General features: G+C 41.8%; 1 protein-coding gene across 1 annotated transcript in view; it reads right to left on the bottom strand.

The window, feature by feature from the left end:
• Window positions 1–18,336, bottom strand: part of SAV1 (salvador family WW domain containing protein 1) — a 37,999-nt gene extending 19,663 nt beyond the window's left edge. Inside the window, exons 1-3 of the mRNA XM_073350191.2 lie at window positions 18,050–18,336; window positions 12,291–12,731; window positions 688–958 (exon numbers count right to left, since the gene is read on the bottom strand). Of these exons, the coding sequence (XP_073206292.1) occupies window positions 688–958; window positions 12,291–12,731; window positions 18,050–18,143 (806 nt within the window). The 5' untranslated portion in view covers window positions 18,144–18,336. The remainder of the gene's footprint in view (window positions 1–687; window positions 959–12,290; window positions 12,732–18,049) is intronic.
• Window positions 18,337–18,946: the final 610 nt, after the last annotated feature.

Here is an 18,946-nt window from a genome sequence, read left to right as displayed (position 1 = left end):
TATGAATAAACCTTTAGATTTTAGATTCTAAAGGATTGGCAACAGCACGATTTGTGGGTAAGATCCGATTTGTATACTGACCTGGGTCTGGGGCTTGGTCTTTTGGGATTGGGAAGACCTTTTTTTCCTTTTACTGGGGCACTGGTTTTCATAACCATTTGTCCCCATAACGAGTGGCACTGGTGGTGATACTGGGAAACTGGAGAGTCTAAGGGAATTGCTTGTGTGACTTATGGTTAGCCAGTCCTCTCTGTTTGGCTGGTTTGGTTTGCCTTGGTGTGCAAAGGAACCCTACCCTTGGGCTGTAACTGCCTTGCTTTAAGCAATTTGTCCTGAATTGATACGGTCAGTTGCGTCTCACCAAAGCCAGCATTGTTACACCTCCTGAAGTATTCTGTCACTCTTAATGAATATTCATAGTAAAGTATAATGATGCATTGTTCTTTATTAGTTGGTAGCAATATTCTGTGCTCTGAACTTACATTAAAATTAACACAGCTCAGGAAACAGAAGCCTTAAGGTTACCTCCCTTTACAATTAGAGCAACTTGGACAGAAACCAGTAAAGTTCCATGTATAAAAATAATATATAACAGATCAGTGATGTGCTAAGACAGAAAAGTTCGAATTTAGCATGAAAAATCTATCAGAATATGGTCTACAACAAAATCTAACATTGATAGCCTACCTGGGAGCACAGGGATGTTTGTACTGAGCTCTTTTATTGATGTGATCTACATAATATACTCCAAATTCTGCTGACTCAACTCTTTCCCATCCAGGAGGCAGCCCCTCACGCTCGAGTGGATGGCTCCAATGAGTTGTATTAGTGTTATGATCAATGTAGTATTTCCTTCCTCTAATAGTCCAGTCCACTGACCAGCCAGGAAGAAGAGGTAAATCTTCAGAACTGTGATTTGTTAAATTTCCTAATGATGTAGCAGGAACCCTGCCAATACCTGAAAAAAACATGAGTTCAGCCAAGTTGACAACAATGCTTGAAATTGGTTTACTGACTTAAAAAAAAGTTGTAATTACTTTCCTCGTGAAAGCAATAAAAGATTATTCACTCAGAAGATGACAAACCTCAAGAATAAGGCTGCAGTAGATTTACAACTTCTATATTCACACATTTTTTCTCTCTGCTTATTTCAAATTAGAACTGGTCAAATGAATCACTAATTATTAGGCAATCAGAACATTATATGTATGGTCTGACCAACAACAAGTAGAGCAATAATCCTTTTGTAAGTCAGATCTCAGTTCCTGAAAAAAAAGGGCGGGCTCTGGGAGGGATTTAGGTGTGGGAGGGGGTGCGGAGCGCCAGATCTGGGGGCCACTCACCTCGGCTGGCTCCCCGCAAGCGGCGACCTGTCCCAGGCTCCAGCTGCTCCTAGGTGGAGGCACAGCAGGCAGCTCTGCGTGCTGCTCCTCCTCCCCCACCCCCGTGCCAGCTGCACAGCTCCCCTTGACTGGGAACCGTGGCCAATGGGAGCTGCGGGGCAGCTCCTGAGCCCTAGCCTGCTGCCCTGAGCCCCCACCCGCACCCAAACTCCCTCCCAGAGCCTGCGTTCCACACCCCCTCCTACACCCCAACCCCACACCCTCTCCCGCATGCAAACTCCCCCCCTCTTACTTAACCAGCATTTTTTACTTACCAGCACCCTCTTCCCCCAACATGCCGGACAAAACAACTTTCACTGTATTTTCAAATGCCATAATAAAATACATTTTACTTGATTCCAGCATTCCCAACTAGCTGGTAAATGTCCTATTAATGCTATGTTTTCTCACTGAACCATATAGAGGAGCTTAGATTTTTTTTTTCTCTCTCAGAAGTTAAACAATTGATTCTACCACAGTACCAATGTCTCCACAGATGTTGGAATAAATACTTCCTCAGCTTTGGCTCTTCAGAAATAAAAATGTGTGCAAGTGTACGAGAGAGAGATGGTACTAGCTGTATCATCCAAAGAATACCCCGAAAAGAAATCTATGCTAGCTCATCCAAAAAGCAGTATTGAAGCCAGACGAAACTTCACCATTACTCTTTCTCTGCCTAACCATCTGTTATAAACAGATATCACACATGCAGCTTCTCCTTTGTACTCATCCTTCCACTTCTGCTATCAGGGAAATTGTGAACATGCTTTCCTTCTGACAGTTCACCCACAGATCAACACTGGCACATGAATGACATTCTTTTCGATCTTTTGCTTACCAGTTTAGATCTAATACAGCACAAGTGCTGGAGTAACACCTCATCTGCACTTCAGTCTGTGATAGCAGCTATTAGCAATCAGGTAACTGGAAATTATTCAAAGTGAAGAAACAGGAAACGAGGGACTAAATTCCTCTTTTCCCCCGTCAGCCCCGCTGAGCACTGGTTTCGAAAACATTTGTATTTGTCAACAAAAATATTTCTAACCCTGGCAGGTTATGAAACACTTGACCTTGGAGTACATCCCTGTATTAAAATATTTTTGCTATTTCCATAAGTTAGCGTGTATACCAATGCTGTGGTTCCCTCCTGCAGGTCCTGATCCTGAAAAGGAATCTGCAACCTTGACCTTATTTCCCTGTGGAGTCCCACTGAAGGCAGGGAGGAGAAAGGAGTTCCAGTTTCTATTTCCAAGAGGAAATACAATTTTCCAATTAAGCTACTTGAAAAGATACTGGACTTCAGATAAACAAGTCCAATATTTTCTCCCACTAACTGGGCTGTTATGATTGTGACTCTTCTTGGATGTGTAAACAAGAACTACTTATGGTGTCAGCACTAACATGGGATTCAAATACTCTCAGATGTCACTAGAAGAAAGAACCTCAACATAGGAATAACCATTAACTTTCCTTTCGGTTTAAACATTTCAAACTAGCACATGCTCAAGTGTTTTGTTGTGTTTTTTACTCCCACTTCAATTACAGCAAAATTTAGCAGTCAATATATCACGGAATCATAGAATATCAGGGTTGGAAGGGACCTCAGGAGGTCATCTAGTCCAATCCCCTGCTCAAAGCAGGACCAATCCCCAGTTTTTGCCCCAGATCCCTAAATGGCCCCCTCAAGGACTGAACTCACAACCCTGGGTTGAGCAGGCCAATGCTCAAACCACTGAGCTATCCCTCCCCCAAGTGCTGTGGACAAAGTTTATTGCTTAATGAAGTTTCAAAGCTGGGATTACAAGGTTTCAGATAGAGCTAAACCCATTCTATGTATGATCAGTGAGGGCTTGTTTATGTGGGAAGTTATTTAAACCCTGATATTTACCAGTAGAACAGCCCACGTGGACACGCAAAGGCCTAGTCTATTCTTAAAACTTAGATCGACCAAGCAATGTGGCTAAGGCTAGGAAAAACATTGTGCCCTGTGCACCACAGTTAGGTTGACTTAACCCCCGCAGCGTGGATGCCACCTCTTGAGAGATGGATTAACTAACTGACAGAAAAACCCCTTGAGCTGATGTAGGAAGAGTCCACAGTGCAGCGCTGCAGCTGTAGCAGCTGAAGTATAGACAAGGCCTTTGGTGCCACAAAAAAACCAGACAAGAGCTAAGAGGGGAAAGGGAAAATTGTAATCAGAATGATTTTCAGGTCCGTTTCCCTGTGCATCACCAAGACTAGAAAGTAATTGCTACACTTCATTGGAAAGGCAAGACTTCTAGCTTTCCTCGTTTCTATAGCGTTAAGTTATAGCCACGGACCTTATCACAGTCACTACTCCCTCAGACAACCCAATGCTATTTTGGCACCTTTTTTGGACTTAATATAGCAAGTACCAAACCAGTGTAATTTTTTGATTCTTGGATAAACTTTTTTTTTTAAATATATAACTGAAGCGACCAATAGTTATGAAACCAAAGGCTAGATTTACAGGTAACAAAGGGGCTAGGAGAACACAGAAAGCTGTAAAAGGCCACTTATAGTTTCATGTATACCTTTTCCTTAAATCATAAAAACACCATCAGTATTTTGAGGTTGTTGAAAGTTATAAGAATTCAGATTCTATTTGTGAAGTATAGCTTCTCATGCCTTTTGAATCGTTGTGGCATTCAACTATAATTAGTTTAATTTAGACATTTGTTTGTACAATTAGAGTTATTGAATATCAAAATAAACCAAACACACTGCTTTTGCTTATAACATTCTTATGAAGGAAGTACTCAGCAGATGCTTCCTTGAAATGAGAATATACAACAAGAATATTACCTACTGTAGCTTAGAACAGGAGAGGAAAAAACAACTTTGTTTTTTTAGACTCCTGTAAGTATCAATAGTAAGAGTGGGCACCTCTTCCAAGGCTAGATTACCATTTAATCTTTTTCACAATTGCTGGTCAAAGAAGGGAGGGACATTTAAAGTATTAACAAGGAAAATACTGTGTTATAACATAGGAGAATATTTTACTAGATCGCAAAACAACTTGAAACACTGTAAGCAGAAAGTTACACTGTGTAATACCGCCTGACAGAAATATGCCTGGTACTTTACAGTCATGTAAAGTTACAAGAACCCTATCTTGAGGAGCTGTGTCAGAATATTTATTATTTCTACTTCTACAACACCTGAGGGCCCAAAATGTGTATTAGCGCCCATTGTAAGGCACTATACAAAAACACCACAAAGTCCACGGCTCAGAGCATTCAGAACTAGATTCAGATAATATAAAACACGTATTCTGACAAGGAGTTGACGAACAAGTTAAATTTTAAGTCAGAGTTCTTTCAGCAGAAGTGCGGGGGCAGATATTCAAAGCAAGATGGAACTTTGGCGTGCCTATTAGTGGGTGGCGTGGTCCCAGTTTAACTCCTCCACTGCAACTTTTCTTTTAAAACCTGCCCTGTACTATCCTAGCTAAAACTTCTCTTTTCTCCTGGTACTTTCTTGGGTTAGATCTCTGTCATTGTATTAGTTGCTAGACAATCTTTGCATTTCCTGCTCAGAGACAGAACAGCTTCTGCAAAACGGTTTCTGTTAGCACTGTCTCAGTCCTTTCCAAGTTATAACTCTTTTTTACTCTCTGCTTAAAGGTGGTTTTTCTCATATGAAAATGGCTTTCTTAATGAGAGTTACCAAATCTCAGGAGTGGGCACAACTGTATTCTCATTTACTGGACTGAAATCCCCGCCCAGACTGCATCACTTAAACCCTATAGTCTGGAACCGGTCTTTTCTCATTTGCCATTTCTGTTTCTCTCTGACTCCGATGTTTTCTTTTTGCTTTAACTACTGGTCAAAGGAATCTCAATGCTGTCCTGTTATTTTTGGCCTGGCTTTTCCTCTGTGGCGTAACATGCTGCCTTCAGTTCAAGCCTCTGAACTAACTGGCAACTAGCTTCTGAGTTTTTACACAGTGCTGCAAAGCAGAGGAATCCTGTTGAATCTAGCCTGCTCTCTTTAGGGATGCAACTGTATATTATCTCACTAGTCTGCTAAAAGAAAATGTAAATGGATATAGACCATTTTTATTATCCATACTTTACAATACTTAAGGTATTTCCAGGTTTTAAGCCAGGCTCTACATTAAGTCTCTTTTTGAAAACCTTCAGCAGCACAACATTTCAACACTAGGATCCAAGCATCAGTTTTTAGCATTGTTTTTTACCATGCATCATGGACTCCAGAGACAATGCAAAGGAGCTCCTTTGCGTTACAATATCAATTCTTACAGAAATAGACCTGTAATGCAATGATGCCTTTCAATTCAAAATAAAGTCTTTGTGCATACACCACAGAGAGAACAAAACAGATGTACTGCACAAAATGATTTTGTAGTCCAGTCCAAGGGATCTTTCTGTGGGAATACCCTGCTTGGAAAGAAACGGTCACTGGAATCTATCCTGAGTGGAGGTCTCAGTTCTGCCATAGATCACCTCTTTGGCCAATCAAGTGGCCTGAGGGAATTGTGTTTGAAGAGAGCAGAAGATCTCAGAGTGGCTAGAAAGAAGTGTGGGGGGGGGGGGCGGGGAGGGAGTAGAGGGCAGGGGAGAGGAAGGAACTGAGAAGGGAACCTCAGTGCGCTACCATTGATCTGATGCAGAACCAGAAAGGTGAAGCAGTTTTAGATCCCATATTTCAGCCTGATAATGAGTAGGTTTAATCCTTGAACTAGTAGGCATTGAGTAGTTCTTTTCAAGCCTTGGTCACTGTCACGTTGATTGAGACAGTTTTGATTAAGTAGAGAGGTTGGAAGGGGGATAAAGAAACGGACTGAGGTGAGGACATGATGTCTGCAAGTAAAAAGCATGCTTCAGAATTCTGGAGACAAAGGAAAGACAAGAGATAGGACGACAAACCATACCGGATGAAGAAAAAGCTTTTAAAAGATTGGGGGAATGAGCCAGAGGAAAGGAAGCAGTTGAAGAAAGGGGAGGGGGGAATCAGAGGGAGCCAAGGATGATAAAGGAAGGGTGAATAGGGTCAAGGGAATAGGTTAAAGGATTAAAGAAAGGTGATAACTCAGTCAAATAAGAATGAAGGAAGGTAGAACTGGGGTGAATTAGGGTGGAAGACAGATGAGGAAGTTTCAGTAAAAAAATCTTATCAAATATTTTGTTTTTGAAAAGATTACTAGGGCTGTCAAGCGATTAAAAAAGTAATTGCAATTAATCACACAATTAAAAAACTAATCGTGATTAATTGCGTGATTAATCGCAGTTAAATAGAATACCATTTATTTAAATATCTTTTCAGAGTTACAGCCGTGTTAGTCTGTATTCGCAAAAAGAAAAGGAGTTCTTGTGGCACCTTAGAGACTAACCAATTTATTTGAGCATGAGCTTTTGTGAGCTACAGCTCACTTCATCGGATGCATACCGTGGAAACTGCAGAAGACATTATATACACACAGAGACCATGAAACAATACCTCCTCCCACCCCACTGTCCTGCTGGTAATAGCTTATCTAAAGTGATCATCAAGTTGGGCCATTTCCAGCACAAATCCAGGTTTTCTCACCCTCCACCCCCCCCCCCACACAAATTCACTCTCCTGCTGGTAATAGCCCATCCAAAGTGACAACTTTCTACACAATGTGCATGATAATCAAGTTGGGCCATTTCCTGCACAAATCCAGGTTCTCTCACCCCCTCACCCCCCTCCAAAAAACACACACACAAACTCACTATCCTGCTGGTAATAGCTCATCCAAAGTGACCACTCTCCCTACAATGTGCATGATAATCAAGGTGGGCCATGTCCAGCACAAATCCAGGCTCTGTCACCCCCCCCCTTTTTTTTTCCAGGGAGACACACACACACACAAACTCACTTTCCTGCTGGCAATAGCTCATCCAAACTGACCACTCTCCAAGTTTAAATCCAAGTTAAACCAGAACGTCTGGGGGGGGTAGGAAAAAACAAGGGGAAATAGGCTACCTTGCATAATGACTTAGCCACTCCCAGTCTCTATTTAAGCCTAAATTAATAGTATCCAATTTGCAAATGAATTCCAATTCAGCAGTTTCTCGCTGGAGTCTGGATTTGAAGTTTTTTTGTTTTAAGATGCTGAATTGGAATTCATTTGCAAATTGGATACTATTAATTTAGGCTTCAATAGAGACTGGGAGTGGCTAAGTCATTATGCAAGGTAGCCTATTTCCCCTTGTTTTTTCCTACCCCCCCCCCCCCAGACGTTCTGGTTTAACTTGGATTTAAACTTGGAGAGTGGTCAGTTTGGATGAGCTATTGCCAGCAGGAGAGTGAGTTTGTGTGTGTGTGTGTGTCCCTGGAAAAAAAAGGGGGGGTGGGGTGAGAAAGCCTGGATTTGTGCTGGACATGGCCCACCTTGATTACCATGCACATTGTAGGGAGAGTGGTCACTTTGGATGAGCTATTACCAGCAGAAGAGTGAGTTTGTGTGTTTATGGGGGTGGGGGTGGGGGTGAGAAAACCTGAATGTGTGTTGGAAATGGCCCACCTTGATTATCATGCACATTGTAGGGAGAGTGGTCACTTTGGATGAGCTATTACCAGCAGGATAGTGAGTTTGTGTGTGTGTTTTTTGGAGGGGGGTGAGGGGGTGAGAGAACCTGGATTTGTGCAGGAAATGGCCCAACTTGATTATCATGCACATTGTGTAGAGAGTTGTCACTTTGGATGGGCTATTACCAGCAGGAGAGTGAATTTGTGTGTGGGGGGGTGGAGGGTGAGAAAACCTGGATTTGTGCTGGAAATGGCCCAACTTGATGATCACTTTAGATAAGCTATTACCAGCAGGACAGTGGGGTGGGAGGAGGTATTGTTTCATATTCTCTGTGTGTATATAAAGTCTGCTGCAGTTTCCACGGTATGCATCCGATGAAGTGAGCTGTAGCTCACGAAAGCTCATGCTCAAATAAATTGGTGATTTATTTAAGGTGCCACAAGTACTCCTTTTCTTTTTAAATATCTTTGTATTCTGTGTTGTAATTGAAATCAATATATTTGAAAATGTAGAAAGCATCCAAAGTGTACAGTGCTCACTTTATATTTATTTTTGATTACAAGTATTTGCAATGTAAAAAACAAAAGAAACAGTCTTTTTCAATTCACCTAATACAAGTATTGTAGTGAAATCTCTATCATGAAAGTGGAACTTACAAATGTACAAAAAAAACTGCATTCAAAAATAAAACAATGTAAAATTTTACAGCCTGCAACTCTACTCAGTCCTATTTCTTGTTCAGCCAATTGCTCAGACAAACAAGTTTGTTTACATTTGCAGGAGATAATGCTGCTAATTTCTTGTTTACAATGTTACTGAAAGTGAGAACAGGTGTTCGCATGGCACTGTTGTAGCTGGCATCACAAGATATTTATGTGCCAGATGTGCTAAAGATTCATATGTCCCTTCATGCTTCAACCACCATTCCAGGGGACGTGTCCATGCTGATGACAGGTTCTGCTCCCTAACAATCCAAAGCCATGCAGACTGATACGTGTTCCTTTTCACCATCTGAGTCAGATGCCACCAGCAGAAGGCTGATTTTCTTTGTTGGTGGTTCGGGTTCTGTAGTTTCCGCATCAGAATGTTGTGTTTTTCAGACTTCTGGAAGCATGCTCCACACCCCGTCCCTCTCAGATTTTGGAAGGCACTTCAGATTCTTAAACCTTGGGTCGAGTGTTGTAGCGATCTTTAGAAATCTCATATCGGTACCTTCTTTGCGTTTGGTCAAATCTGAAAGTGAAAGCGTTCTTAAAATGAACAACATGTGCTGAGTCATCATCCGAGACTGCTATAGCTTGAAATATATGGCAGAATGCGGGTAAAACAGAGTAGGGGACATGCAATTCTCCCCCAAGGAGGTCAGTCACAAATTTAATAAGCGCATTTTTTTTTTAAAGTGTTACCAGCATGGAAGCATGTCCTCTGGATTGGTGGCATGAAGCATGAAAGGGCATACGAATGTTTTAGCATATCTGGCACATAAATAAGGTGCAATGTCGGCTACAAAAGTGCCATGTGAATGCCTGTTCCCACTTTCAGGTGACACTGTAAATAAGAAACAGGCAGCATTATCTCCTGTAAATGTAAACAAACTTGGTTGCCTTAGCGTTTGGCTGAATAGAAAGTAGGACCGAGTGGACTTGTAGGCTCTGAAGTTTTACATCGTTTTGTTTTTGAGTGCAGTTATGTAACCAAAAAAAACAAACAAACCACATTTGTAAATTGCACTTTCACGATAAACAGCTTGCACTAACTACAGCACTTGTATGAGGTAAACTGCAAAATACCATTTCTTTTATCATTTTTATAGTGCAAATATTTATAATAAAAAACAATACACTGATTTCAAACAACACAGAATACAATATATATGAAAATGTAGAAAAACATCCAAAAATTTAATAAACTTCAATTCGTGTTCTATTGTTCAACAGCGCAATTAAAACTGCGATTAATTGTGACTAATTTTTTGAGTTCATCGCGTAGGTTAACTGCGATTAATCAACAGCCCTAATAACTACATCCTAGGCTGAGAAAGATGCAAAGGAAGAGGAAGCTGGGAAGGAACTGAAAATAAGGAATTGGGTTCACGTTCTCATTGGCAATGAAACAGATCAACTAGTTTAAAACTGCATGCTGGGGGTGGGGTGGGGAGGGGGGGAAGGCAGTGCTTTTGTGCAAACGAACAATGTCCTTTTTTTGCCTCTCCCCTCACACTAAGCAGCAGATTTAATCCCTGATTCTACTGCTGCCACAGGAGACCTGTAGAATTGACAAGTATCTAGTCACTTTTACTAATGCTCACTCAAGCTAGGAGCAGTAAAGATATGGGAATGATTGACAGTAGAGAACCAAATTTAGAAGCTCCCTTCCGTTTTCCGGCAACCAGAGAGGTGAAAGGGGCAGAGAGAGGAAAGTCCTCTGTAAGCAGTTGTTTGTGTGGGTCTCAAATGTGACTGTAAAAATCACAAAAAGTTGGCAGGGTGACCCAGCTATGTGATACCAACAACTATCTTTAACTTGGTTTGGAAATTAACTAGATTTCAACTGACAGCGTCCCTTTTAATCACATCCAAAAACCCCACCAAAAAAACCCACAAAAAAACAGATTTCCATTTCCAGTGTATCAAAAACTGTCGCTGTTCGACTGAGCATCAATAATGTTTTCCAAAACTGTTCTGACCAGCCTATACTAGCACTTAAATCATTTTCAATATTGCTTTGGGGAAACTGTTTCAGCAAGGGTTCACTGTTTCCTACGATAGACAGGGTTTTTAAAAACTGATGGTTGTAATTTAAAAGGAACATGCGACTTATATGGATGACACTTGTTCGAACAGATGCATTATTTAGTATTTAGCAAAGAAATGAAACTGCAAAATGAAGTTTCCAAAATGAAACTGCATAGAAGTCCTCACAGTGTTACTATTATTACTCTTTGGAGCTCAGTTTCCCCCCTAACTATTCACTGAGTAAGAAGTTTTCTGTAACAAAAGCATTTCTCTGTCAAGTTAAAAATTCTATAAATGAGGTCAGTAACCTTAAAGTCTTGACATTCTTGGTAGTAGAGTTGTTTTTTTAGAGACAGCAGATTTACTATTTTGCTTACAGCTTACTCGTAAAGAGGAACTGAATGTATTTCACAGTGAAAACACTTATGTACATGTTTAAAGTTTAAAATAGTTGCTTTAAAATACTTTGTATAGGATGTTTTATATTTATCAAATGTTAGAACATAAGTACACAAGTTCTCTCTTTTTAAGGTCACTTTTCTATGACTAATAGAGTGGTTCCACAGATGCTGTACAAGTTTCACAGATTCTTAGTAGTTTTCCATTGTAAGTAGAAGATTCACAACAGAACACCACACAAAAATTATTCAGGAGTGCCACAGCACACAGAGCAGAGAAATCTAGAATTACTGTGCTGTAATGCCACCAAGGTTTTGATTATACTAAGCACTCCCATCTTCTTTATTGTGGTATTTGACTTCAGATTGTTTATAAACAAAACTACAACCCACAATTTATGGCCATCAGTTATTCTATACATATTTAATGGATGCAGCAAAAGCCTACTGCAAGTTGGCAGAAGCAAGCCAACTAATGGCTACGATGTTACCACAGGGATGTATTTTAAGAGTGCAGATATGATTCATGTAAATTCTCATAGTATTTTAACAAAGGGGATTAAAAGGTGCAAGTGAGCCAAAATAGATTATGTGACAGTTTTACCTCCTCAGTATTTTGAGTGAGCTGGTCATAATTTAACAGGAAGAGTCCTTCATAATCCATGTTTGGAATATCACTCACTTGGCTTCCATTTTGCACTCAATTAAAATACAGTATTTATTTTAACTCTTGAAATGTATAAGGAAAAATAGGTCACTTATAGTTGGATAGTACATATTATATACTTAAAATTATTTTAAAAATTCAGAAGTGTATCACTTTATTTAAAGAAATAAAGGCTATGTGGCTTCTGGAGAATGGTATAATCTGTTTAATAGATGTATTTGTAAAAAAAATACAATATTAAACTTAAGCCTGGACAAATATAAGATATCTCCAATTCTGTCAGGAGTTAAATAAGTTTAATATTAAAAAGCAATCCTACAAAGTACCTTTAATTTTTTTTTTTTTTTTTAAACATGCACATTTCCCTTCCCTCTCCACAGAATATATGCAACGTATTTCCTGGTTGCCATAAATATAAGCAAGCAAACTTTGTATCAGAAATGTAATTAAAATAGGAGAACTAGAGTATATAGAGCAATACTAATAAAAAAACATAACCAGGAGCATCATTAAGAAATATTTCCATAGCAAAAGTGTTTCTTATGCATTCTTTAAAATAACCACTTGCCTGCAGTATGCCTCCCTTGACTATGTGACATCCTTTGGAAGAGATCATTGTTATGTCCATAATATCTATAGTCCTCATGTACACGATCACTTAGCTGATGCCTCCTTTGACCATCATAAAAATCATAGTAATAGCGGGCACCAGCATCTCCATTTTCTGTCACAGAGTTAGCTTCCGTTAAAAAGGACTGGGAGGAAGAGCCATATTCCCGTGGGATATCAGTTGAATTTCTTGCAAGATATGAAGGCGCAGATAGTCTGTTGCTTTCTCGCCTCATTATTTCATGAGGTGGCCTCTGAACTGGAGGTCTAAGGAAACTCTGGTTTCTAGAAACTATCCCCTCCCCTCCTGCAGAGTAGGCAGAAGAACTCGAGTCAGGAACGCAGATATCAGTTCGTCTTGGAATGGTCGGACCATGACGGATAAATGAAGGCATCAGATCTGTAAGAGTAAAACATTGTAATTTAAATACAAACCTTGCTACAACAAATGTCCAAATTAAGTGCAAAATAGGTACGCTAACTGTTTGACCATAATGCTAAATTAGATTGTAGAAATCAGGAAATTCAAAGCTAAGGTTTTCACAGTAACATTAACTCAGCCATTTTAAACAAATATACAGTCAGAGTTCCAGGCCAGAAGGGACCATCAGATAAACTAGCCTGACCTCGGATATATCACAGGCCACCAACACACTGCAGCCACATCATGCACACTAAATCCAACATATGGAATTATACCAAAGTATTAGAGACCATAGGAGACTAAACTGTTGTGTGCCACCAAGAGAGAACATGAGGGACCAGAGGGTACCAATGCCCAAGGCCTTAGCAATAGCAAGGAAATTGATTAAATGAGATCCTGGCAAATGATCTGTGCCCCACACTGCAGAGGAAGGTGAAAAACCTCAAGGTCACTGCCAACCTGACTTGAGACAAAATTCTTTCCACGCTCCGCATATGGTTCTCCACTAGACCCCTGGAGCACGTGAGTAAGAACCAGCCAGCCCAACACCTGAGGGAGGTCTCAGTACCACCTCCGAGCACTGGCTCACCTTGCTTTTCATTTCTCTATCTCAAATACCATGAAAGAATCTCAAAGCATCTAGTAATCGGACCGTATGAACTGGAACCGTAAACCCGCTGAACATTAAACCCTACCAAATGAGGGTAGACCCATCCCCACCCCCGTATTCACTCACTATACCCGGCATACTGAACGTAGCTGTTGTGTGGATAACTTACCCCATATCCCGATGTCTGTACTCTGACCGGTTAAACTTTTCCCCCAGTCAGGGAATTTGCAGATTATTATGTGATCCTTGCTCCACCAGCTCCTAAATCGCATTTTGCACCCCTTGATAATCTGTACTTATCCCCTGACGACCAGAAACTCCTATGCTTGAACTCTGTACCGTTCCTTATTTCAACATTATCTCAAATAAAATTATTAAGCCTCAAAACATCCATCTAAGGAACTTATCCCCATTTTAGAGATTGAGAAATTGAAGCAAAGATAAATTAATTCGCTTGTCAGCTCTTTAGAAGAGAAGCTTTTACTCTGTACAGTGACTAGCACAACAGTGTCTCTAGATACAAATGCAACATACACAAATTATTTGTATTTCACTAGCTTCTAAAGACCCCAACTGAGACTGAAGCACAATATACACATATAGTAAGAGGCAGTTCTTGCCCAGAAGAACTTGCCATCAAAATACAGAGTTCATGTGTCTTGTCCAAAGTCACACAGAAAATCAGTGGCAGAGCAGAACTCAAATCTTTCAACTCCCAATCTAATGCCCTATCATGAGGTCTGCATTTGTGTACTTACAGTGACTGAGTACGTAAGTGACTTTCCCACAGTCTCACAGGAAGTCTGTAGTACACACCCAGGAATAGAACCTATACTTTACTGTATCTATATAACATGGTCTAGCTAGCAGTGCTGTAATTTGGAATGCTTCATTTCTCAACCTTAATGTTACATTAAGGTATCATAGCATTTAATAGCTCAGCTTTAAGGAAACTGCCATACGACATGAACATTAATTGCTATACTGGTTCAGAATCTAAACCATTTTGCCTCTACCAAGTTAAACATCAACCCAGAGTGGTAGGCCTCACTCAGAAGGAAAAATATGCCAATGTATTCAATAATTTTCTAAAGTCTGTCTTTTAAATTACACCTCAGTGGATGCAATGACTAAATTATTTGCCATAAGAAGTGCTATGAACACTAGAGCACACAATGGATTGTTATTTCACAACAAAACACTGAAAACATTGCTAATATATAGACAACTTTAAATTTTTACAAGTTTAAAAACATTATGCCTTTTATTTTGAAATCTAGTTTGTCTCCTCTCTCACTGGGAAATACAGTAATACCATGTTATTACTTTATATCTTCAGCCATTTTTGACCTGTGCATGCAAAACTGATTATCAGATTATTGTTACAGAGAGAATAGAATTTTTAAAACCCTTTTTACTAAGATGGCTAAAATGATTTAGTTCACACACAAATTCAGTATCGTACTGTAAATTAACAGTTTTAAAATTTTAAAACTAAAACATTCCAAAACTCAAAGAACCTAAAGAGTTCAAAGTACATTTTCCAAAAGTATATTTTCAGCTCTTGCAGTTGCGAAGGTAACTGTTCAAACAATATGATGCACTGCTGTCACACTCAGGCTTTGTATTCACTGCTAAAAAAAGATGTGTTTTTACCATAGGTTAAAACTAACTATATTAGCTAGCTTGCTGTAATGTTGGATCATATTAAAGAAGTTCTGTATTAAAATCACAAATGAGTTTGATTCCCCAGAGTTTAAATTCCAGGGTATTACTAATTAAGAGGTCTCTTGGTTTTTGGTACTGTTTCTCTCCCTCTATGTGTGAAACTTGCCATCTGCTAATTGTGTTAGTACATTCTAAGACAGAGTCTGTTCTCAAAGCAATTCACAGAGAGAGAGACTCAAAGCAATACTCTAACAACAGAAACAGCACCCAGAGACTCCCCGCCCTTTTGTTGTATTAACAATTGTGATTAAAATAGAGATAGAGGATGTATGTGGATGGATGCTTGGTGTGGATAATAACTGAATGATCAGGGAGGTGCCAGCCTCAGAATCCAGTGTCCATCGGCTGAAGAAGGCGTCAAGTGGAAATAACCAGAGGACCCCCGGAGGGCAGACTGGAATCCACCCAACAGCCTCAAGAATGGGAGAACCAAAGAACAAGATAACATCTTGGAGCCGTCAGGAATGTGCTATCTGCTGATTGATTCAGCAACAGCAGGATGAAGCAATTCCCATAGACTGGCATAGGAAGAAATTCCTATAAAAATAGACTCTAAAAAGTGAGAACTTTGGGGTCTGATTCTGCAAACCAACTTCCAGGAGCATCAGATGAGCATCTGACAAGGCCCTGCTCCCTCCTCATGTCCAGGCCACTTGGCCAGTGGCTTGGCATGAGCAACTCTAAGGCTGGTTACTATGATAACAACCTTGCAGAACCTGTGTGTGTGTGTGTGTTTGTATGAATGAATGTGTGAATAAATATGAGATTGAATGGAATGTTATAGCTATAACTAACTGCTTATTATGATTCTTTCTGTATTCACAATAAATGTGGTATTTTGCCTTTTTCCCTTTAATAAGATCCTGCTGGTTTTTATTTTATTGGTACAACAGTAAAATCCTATTAGAGACAAGTCATGAGATCACAGACAGGTGGGGAGTACAATGCTGACCTTGCCTAGGTACCTCCTCGTAAAAAAACTACAGATGCCTTAAAAAGAACAGGAGTACTTGTGGCACATTTGAGATTAACAAATTTATTTGAGCATAAGTTTTCGTGAGCTACAGCCCACTTCATCAGATGCATAGAATGAAACATATAGTAAGATACACACACACACACACACACACACACATAGAGAGAACACGCCTTGTCTCTACTAGGATTTTACACTGAGATAACTATCACACAGTTATTTTACCATAACCCCTCCCCTGTTTGGCAATGAAGATATAGCCTTAGCTTGCAAAAAAAGAACACTAACTTTAGGAGAGTTGTGAACTGCTCCAATTCATATGAACAAGTTATTAAAGGAACAATGTGAACTTAAATAAAAATCGCACTTCTATGTGAAGAAGATACTGTCTTCTACAAATAACTATTAAGGTTACTGGAACTGAGATTAGAGAAGTTTGTTTACGAAGTGCATTGGACAACACTTGTGTATGGACAGTTACCCCTTTTCACATAGGTCTTCCATACAGCAACAAGGAAAAGAACTCCATTTTTCTTATTTTATTTTATTTTTTTTAAATGGAGGGGAGAATATATTAAAATCATAAAAAGCTGGCTAGCAGGGTTGACAATTTCCTGGGAAAAACTAGTTTAGGAGGACCAGGTGTTAATAAAAACTGGCTTAAACAGGGAAAAATGATTGCACCAGTGTCCACGTTCTGCAAGCACAGAACGAGTCTTTTCAAATGCTGGATATATCCACTGAAAACTGAGGAACAGTTGGTCTATCCGCTACTTCGAAGTTGATCTTCTACAGAATTCTGCATGGCCAAATGGAACTAGACTCAAAACTCTGCATGCTTCTGATTGCTTAATGCTTCAAGCTCACAACTCTGCATTACTGTAATTTTCACATATTCAAACATTTTTGACTTTTGTTTATGAAATATTGAAAAATTGACCATGAATCACGACACACAACTTCCCTGAGAAAATACTAAACCAAAACCTTACATTCTGATGCTCAGTATTATAGCTACATATAGCTGCAGTTTTACTTTTTGTTCGCACAACCCTAAATTAATCTCTGAATCTGCTACCTTATGTAACCACAATTTTAATAGGTAACTAAAACAAAGTGTAATGTGGTGTGCATTAACAAACCAGCTTTTCAAACCGAAAATACCTTAAACTGGGACTAACATTTTTCCCCGGGGCAGTAAAAAACATGATTTTAACTGGTAAAAACCATCTCTGGTAAATACCATGCCATCCCAGTGGGCTGGAGGATTTAGGAGCAGGTGTAGTACATCAAAAGTTTTCACAGACTTAGTTTTTATTTGCTATATTCAGACTGTGGTAGGGCCCAAAAGACCCTGTATTGGGATTGGTGCCCACTGCACTCAGTAACGTATAAACAAAACATAGGAGAAAAAACAGTCCCTGCCCTGAAGTGTTTACTTAAAATAAAAGCAAACACTAACAAGCCTGGAAAGAAGGAAACCATTAAAACATGTACAACTTATGTACACTGGCATATACTACTTGCCGTTCACATGCATCTGAGCTAGCCCCTCGGGTCCTACATACCAAGTGGACAAGGATCCCTTTCAATTACAAAAGAACAACAACAAAAAAAGAACAGGCGGACTTGTGGCACCTTAGAGACTAACCAATTTATTTGAGCATGAGCTTTCGTGAGCTGCAGCTCACAGACTAACACGGCTGCTACTCTGAAACCAGGCAAAGAACAGAGTTTTTACCTTCACATCCGATGGGCAGGGTGCCACTATAGGCCCCTGCCCACCTCCTGGGGCGGGTGGGTGTTGGGGGCCTTCCCCCCCCCGTCAGGGCTCCAGGCCCGGGGCACGCTCCCCGCTGCCCCCTGGGGGGCGGCTTCTCGGGTCACCCCCCCCCCCCCATCTCGGGTCACCCCCCCCCATCTCGGGTCACCCCCTCCCCCCGCGGCTCCTGCCGGCGCGGCGCCGCCCCGGACACTCACTGCGGAGCAGCGGGCTGGTCTCCTTCTTCACGTACTTGCCCTGCACCTCGCCCGGCTTGGAGAGCTCCGTGCGCGTCTTCTTCCGGGACAGCATCCCCCCGCCCGGGGGGCTCGGGCCCGGGCCCGCGGCCGCCTCACTCCGCACGGGCCCCGGCGCCGCGCCGCGCGGCTCCCGCCTGCATCACGCGCACCCGCTCGGGGCCGGAGGGACGGGGCCGGGCCGCCGCGGAGCCATGTGCGGGGCCGCCCCCTCGGCGCACAGCCCTGTGGGACGCCGGCAGCGCCCGCCCTCGGGAGAGCGGGCTGGCGGCGCTCCGTGGCAGCGCCCCCTGCGGCCGGGAGGGCCAAGGGCGCGGCGCGTTCGGGGGCAGAGGGCTCCGCGGCCGTTGGGTCGGGAGGGGGCGGGGCCGCACTTGGGGAGGGGGCGGGGGCCGCAGCTCCCGCCCTGGGGAGGGCGCAGGGCCCAGCAGCCGGCCCAGCCCTGCAGGGGGCAGGAGGGGTCTGGGGCCCAGGGGGCCCTTCGCCCCAGCCAGGGCTCGGGGAACAGGCGCCTCTGGCGGCCAGGGGGCAGGCTGCAGGGCCTGGGCCGGTCCTGAGTCGGGCAGGGGGGCAGAGAGGAAGGGGCAGGAATGGGCCAAGACATGGCCGAGGGGAAGGAGGCTGGGAGACATGGAGGGCCAAGAACAGGCCCAGACAAGGGTGACGGGAGGGGAAAGAGGCTGGGAGGCCTAAGGGGCCGGGAATGGGCCCAGACAAGGCCGTGGGAGGAAAGAGGCAGGAAGGGAGCACACAGGAGACACATTTTATGCCAGATCACATGCCCCCTCTCATTGTGTTGGCCAAGCACATGGTCTGAGAGCTGGGTCTGGGGCCTCCATGTTTTATGGTAGGGCTAGT

This window comes from Lepidochelys kempii, chromosome 6 (genome assembly GCF_965140285.1).
Source record: "Lepidochelys kempii isolate rLepKem1 chromosome 6, rLepKem1.hap1, whole genome shotgun sequence".
Taxonomy (NCBI): Eukaryota; Metazoa; Chordata; order Testudines; family Cheloniidae; genus Lepidochelys; species Lepidochelys kempii.
The sequence above is the reverse complement of the archived record's forward strand: the minus strand, read 5'-3'. Positions and strand labels throughout refer to the sequence as shown.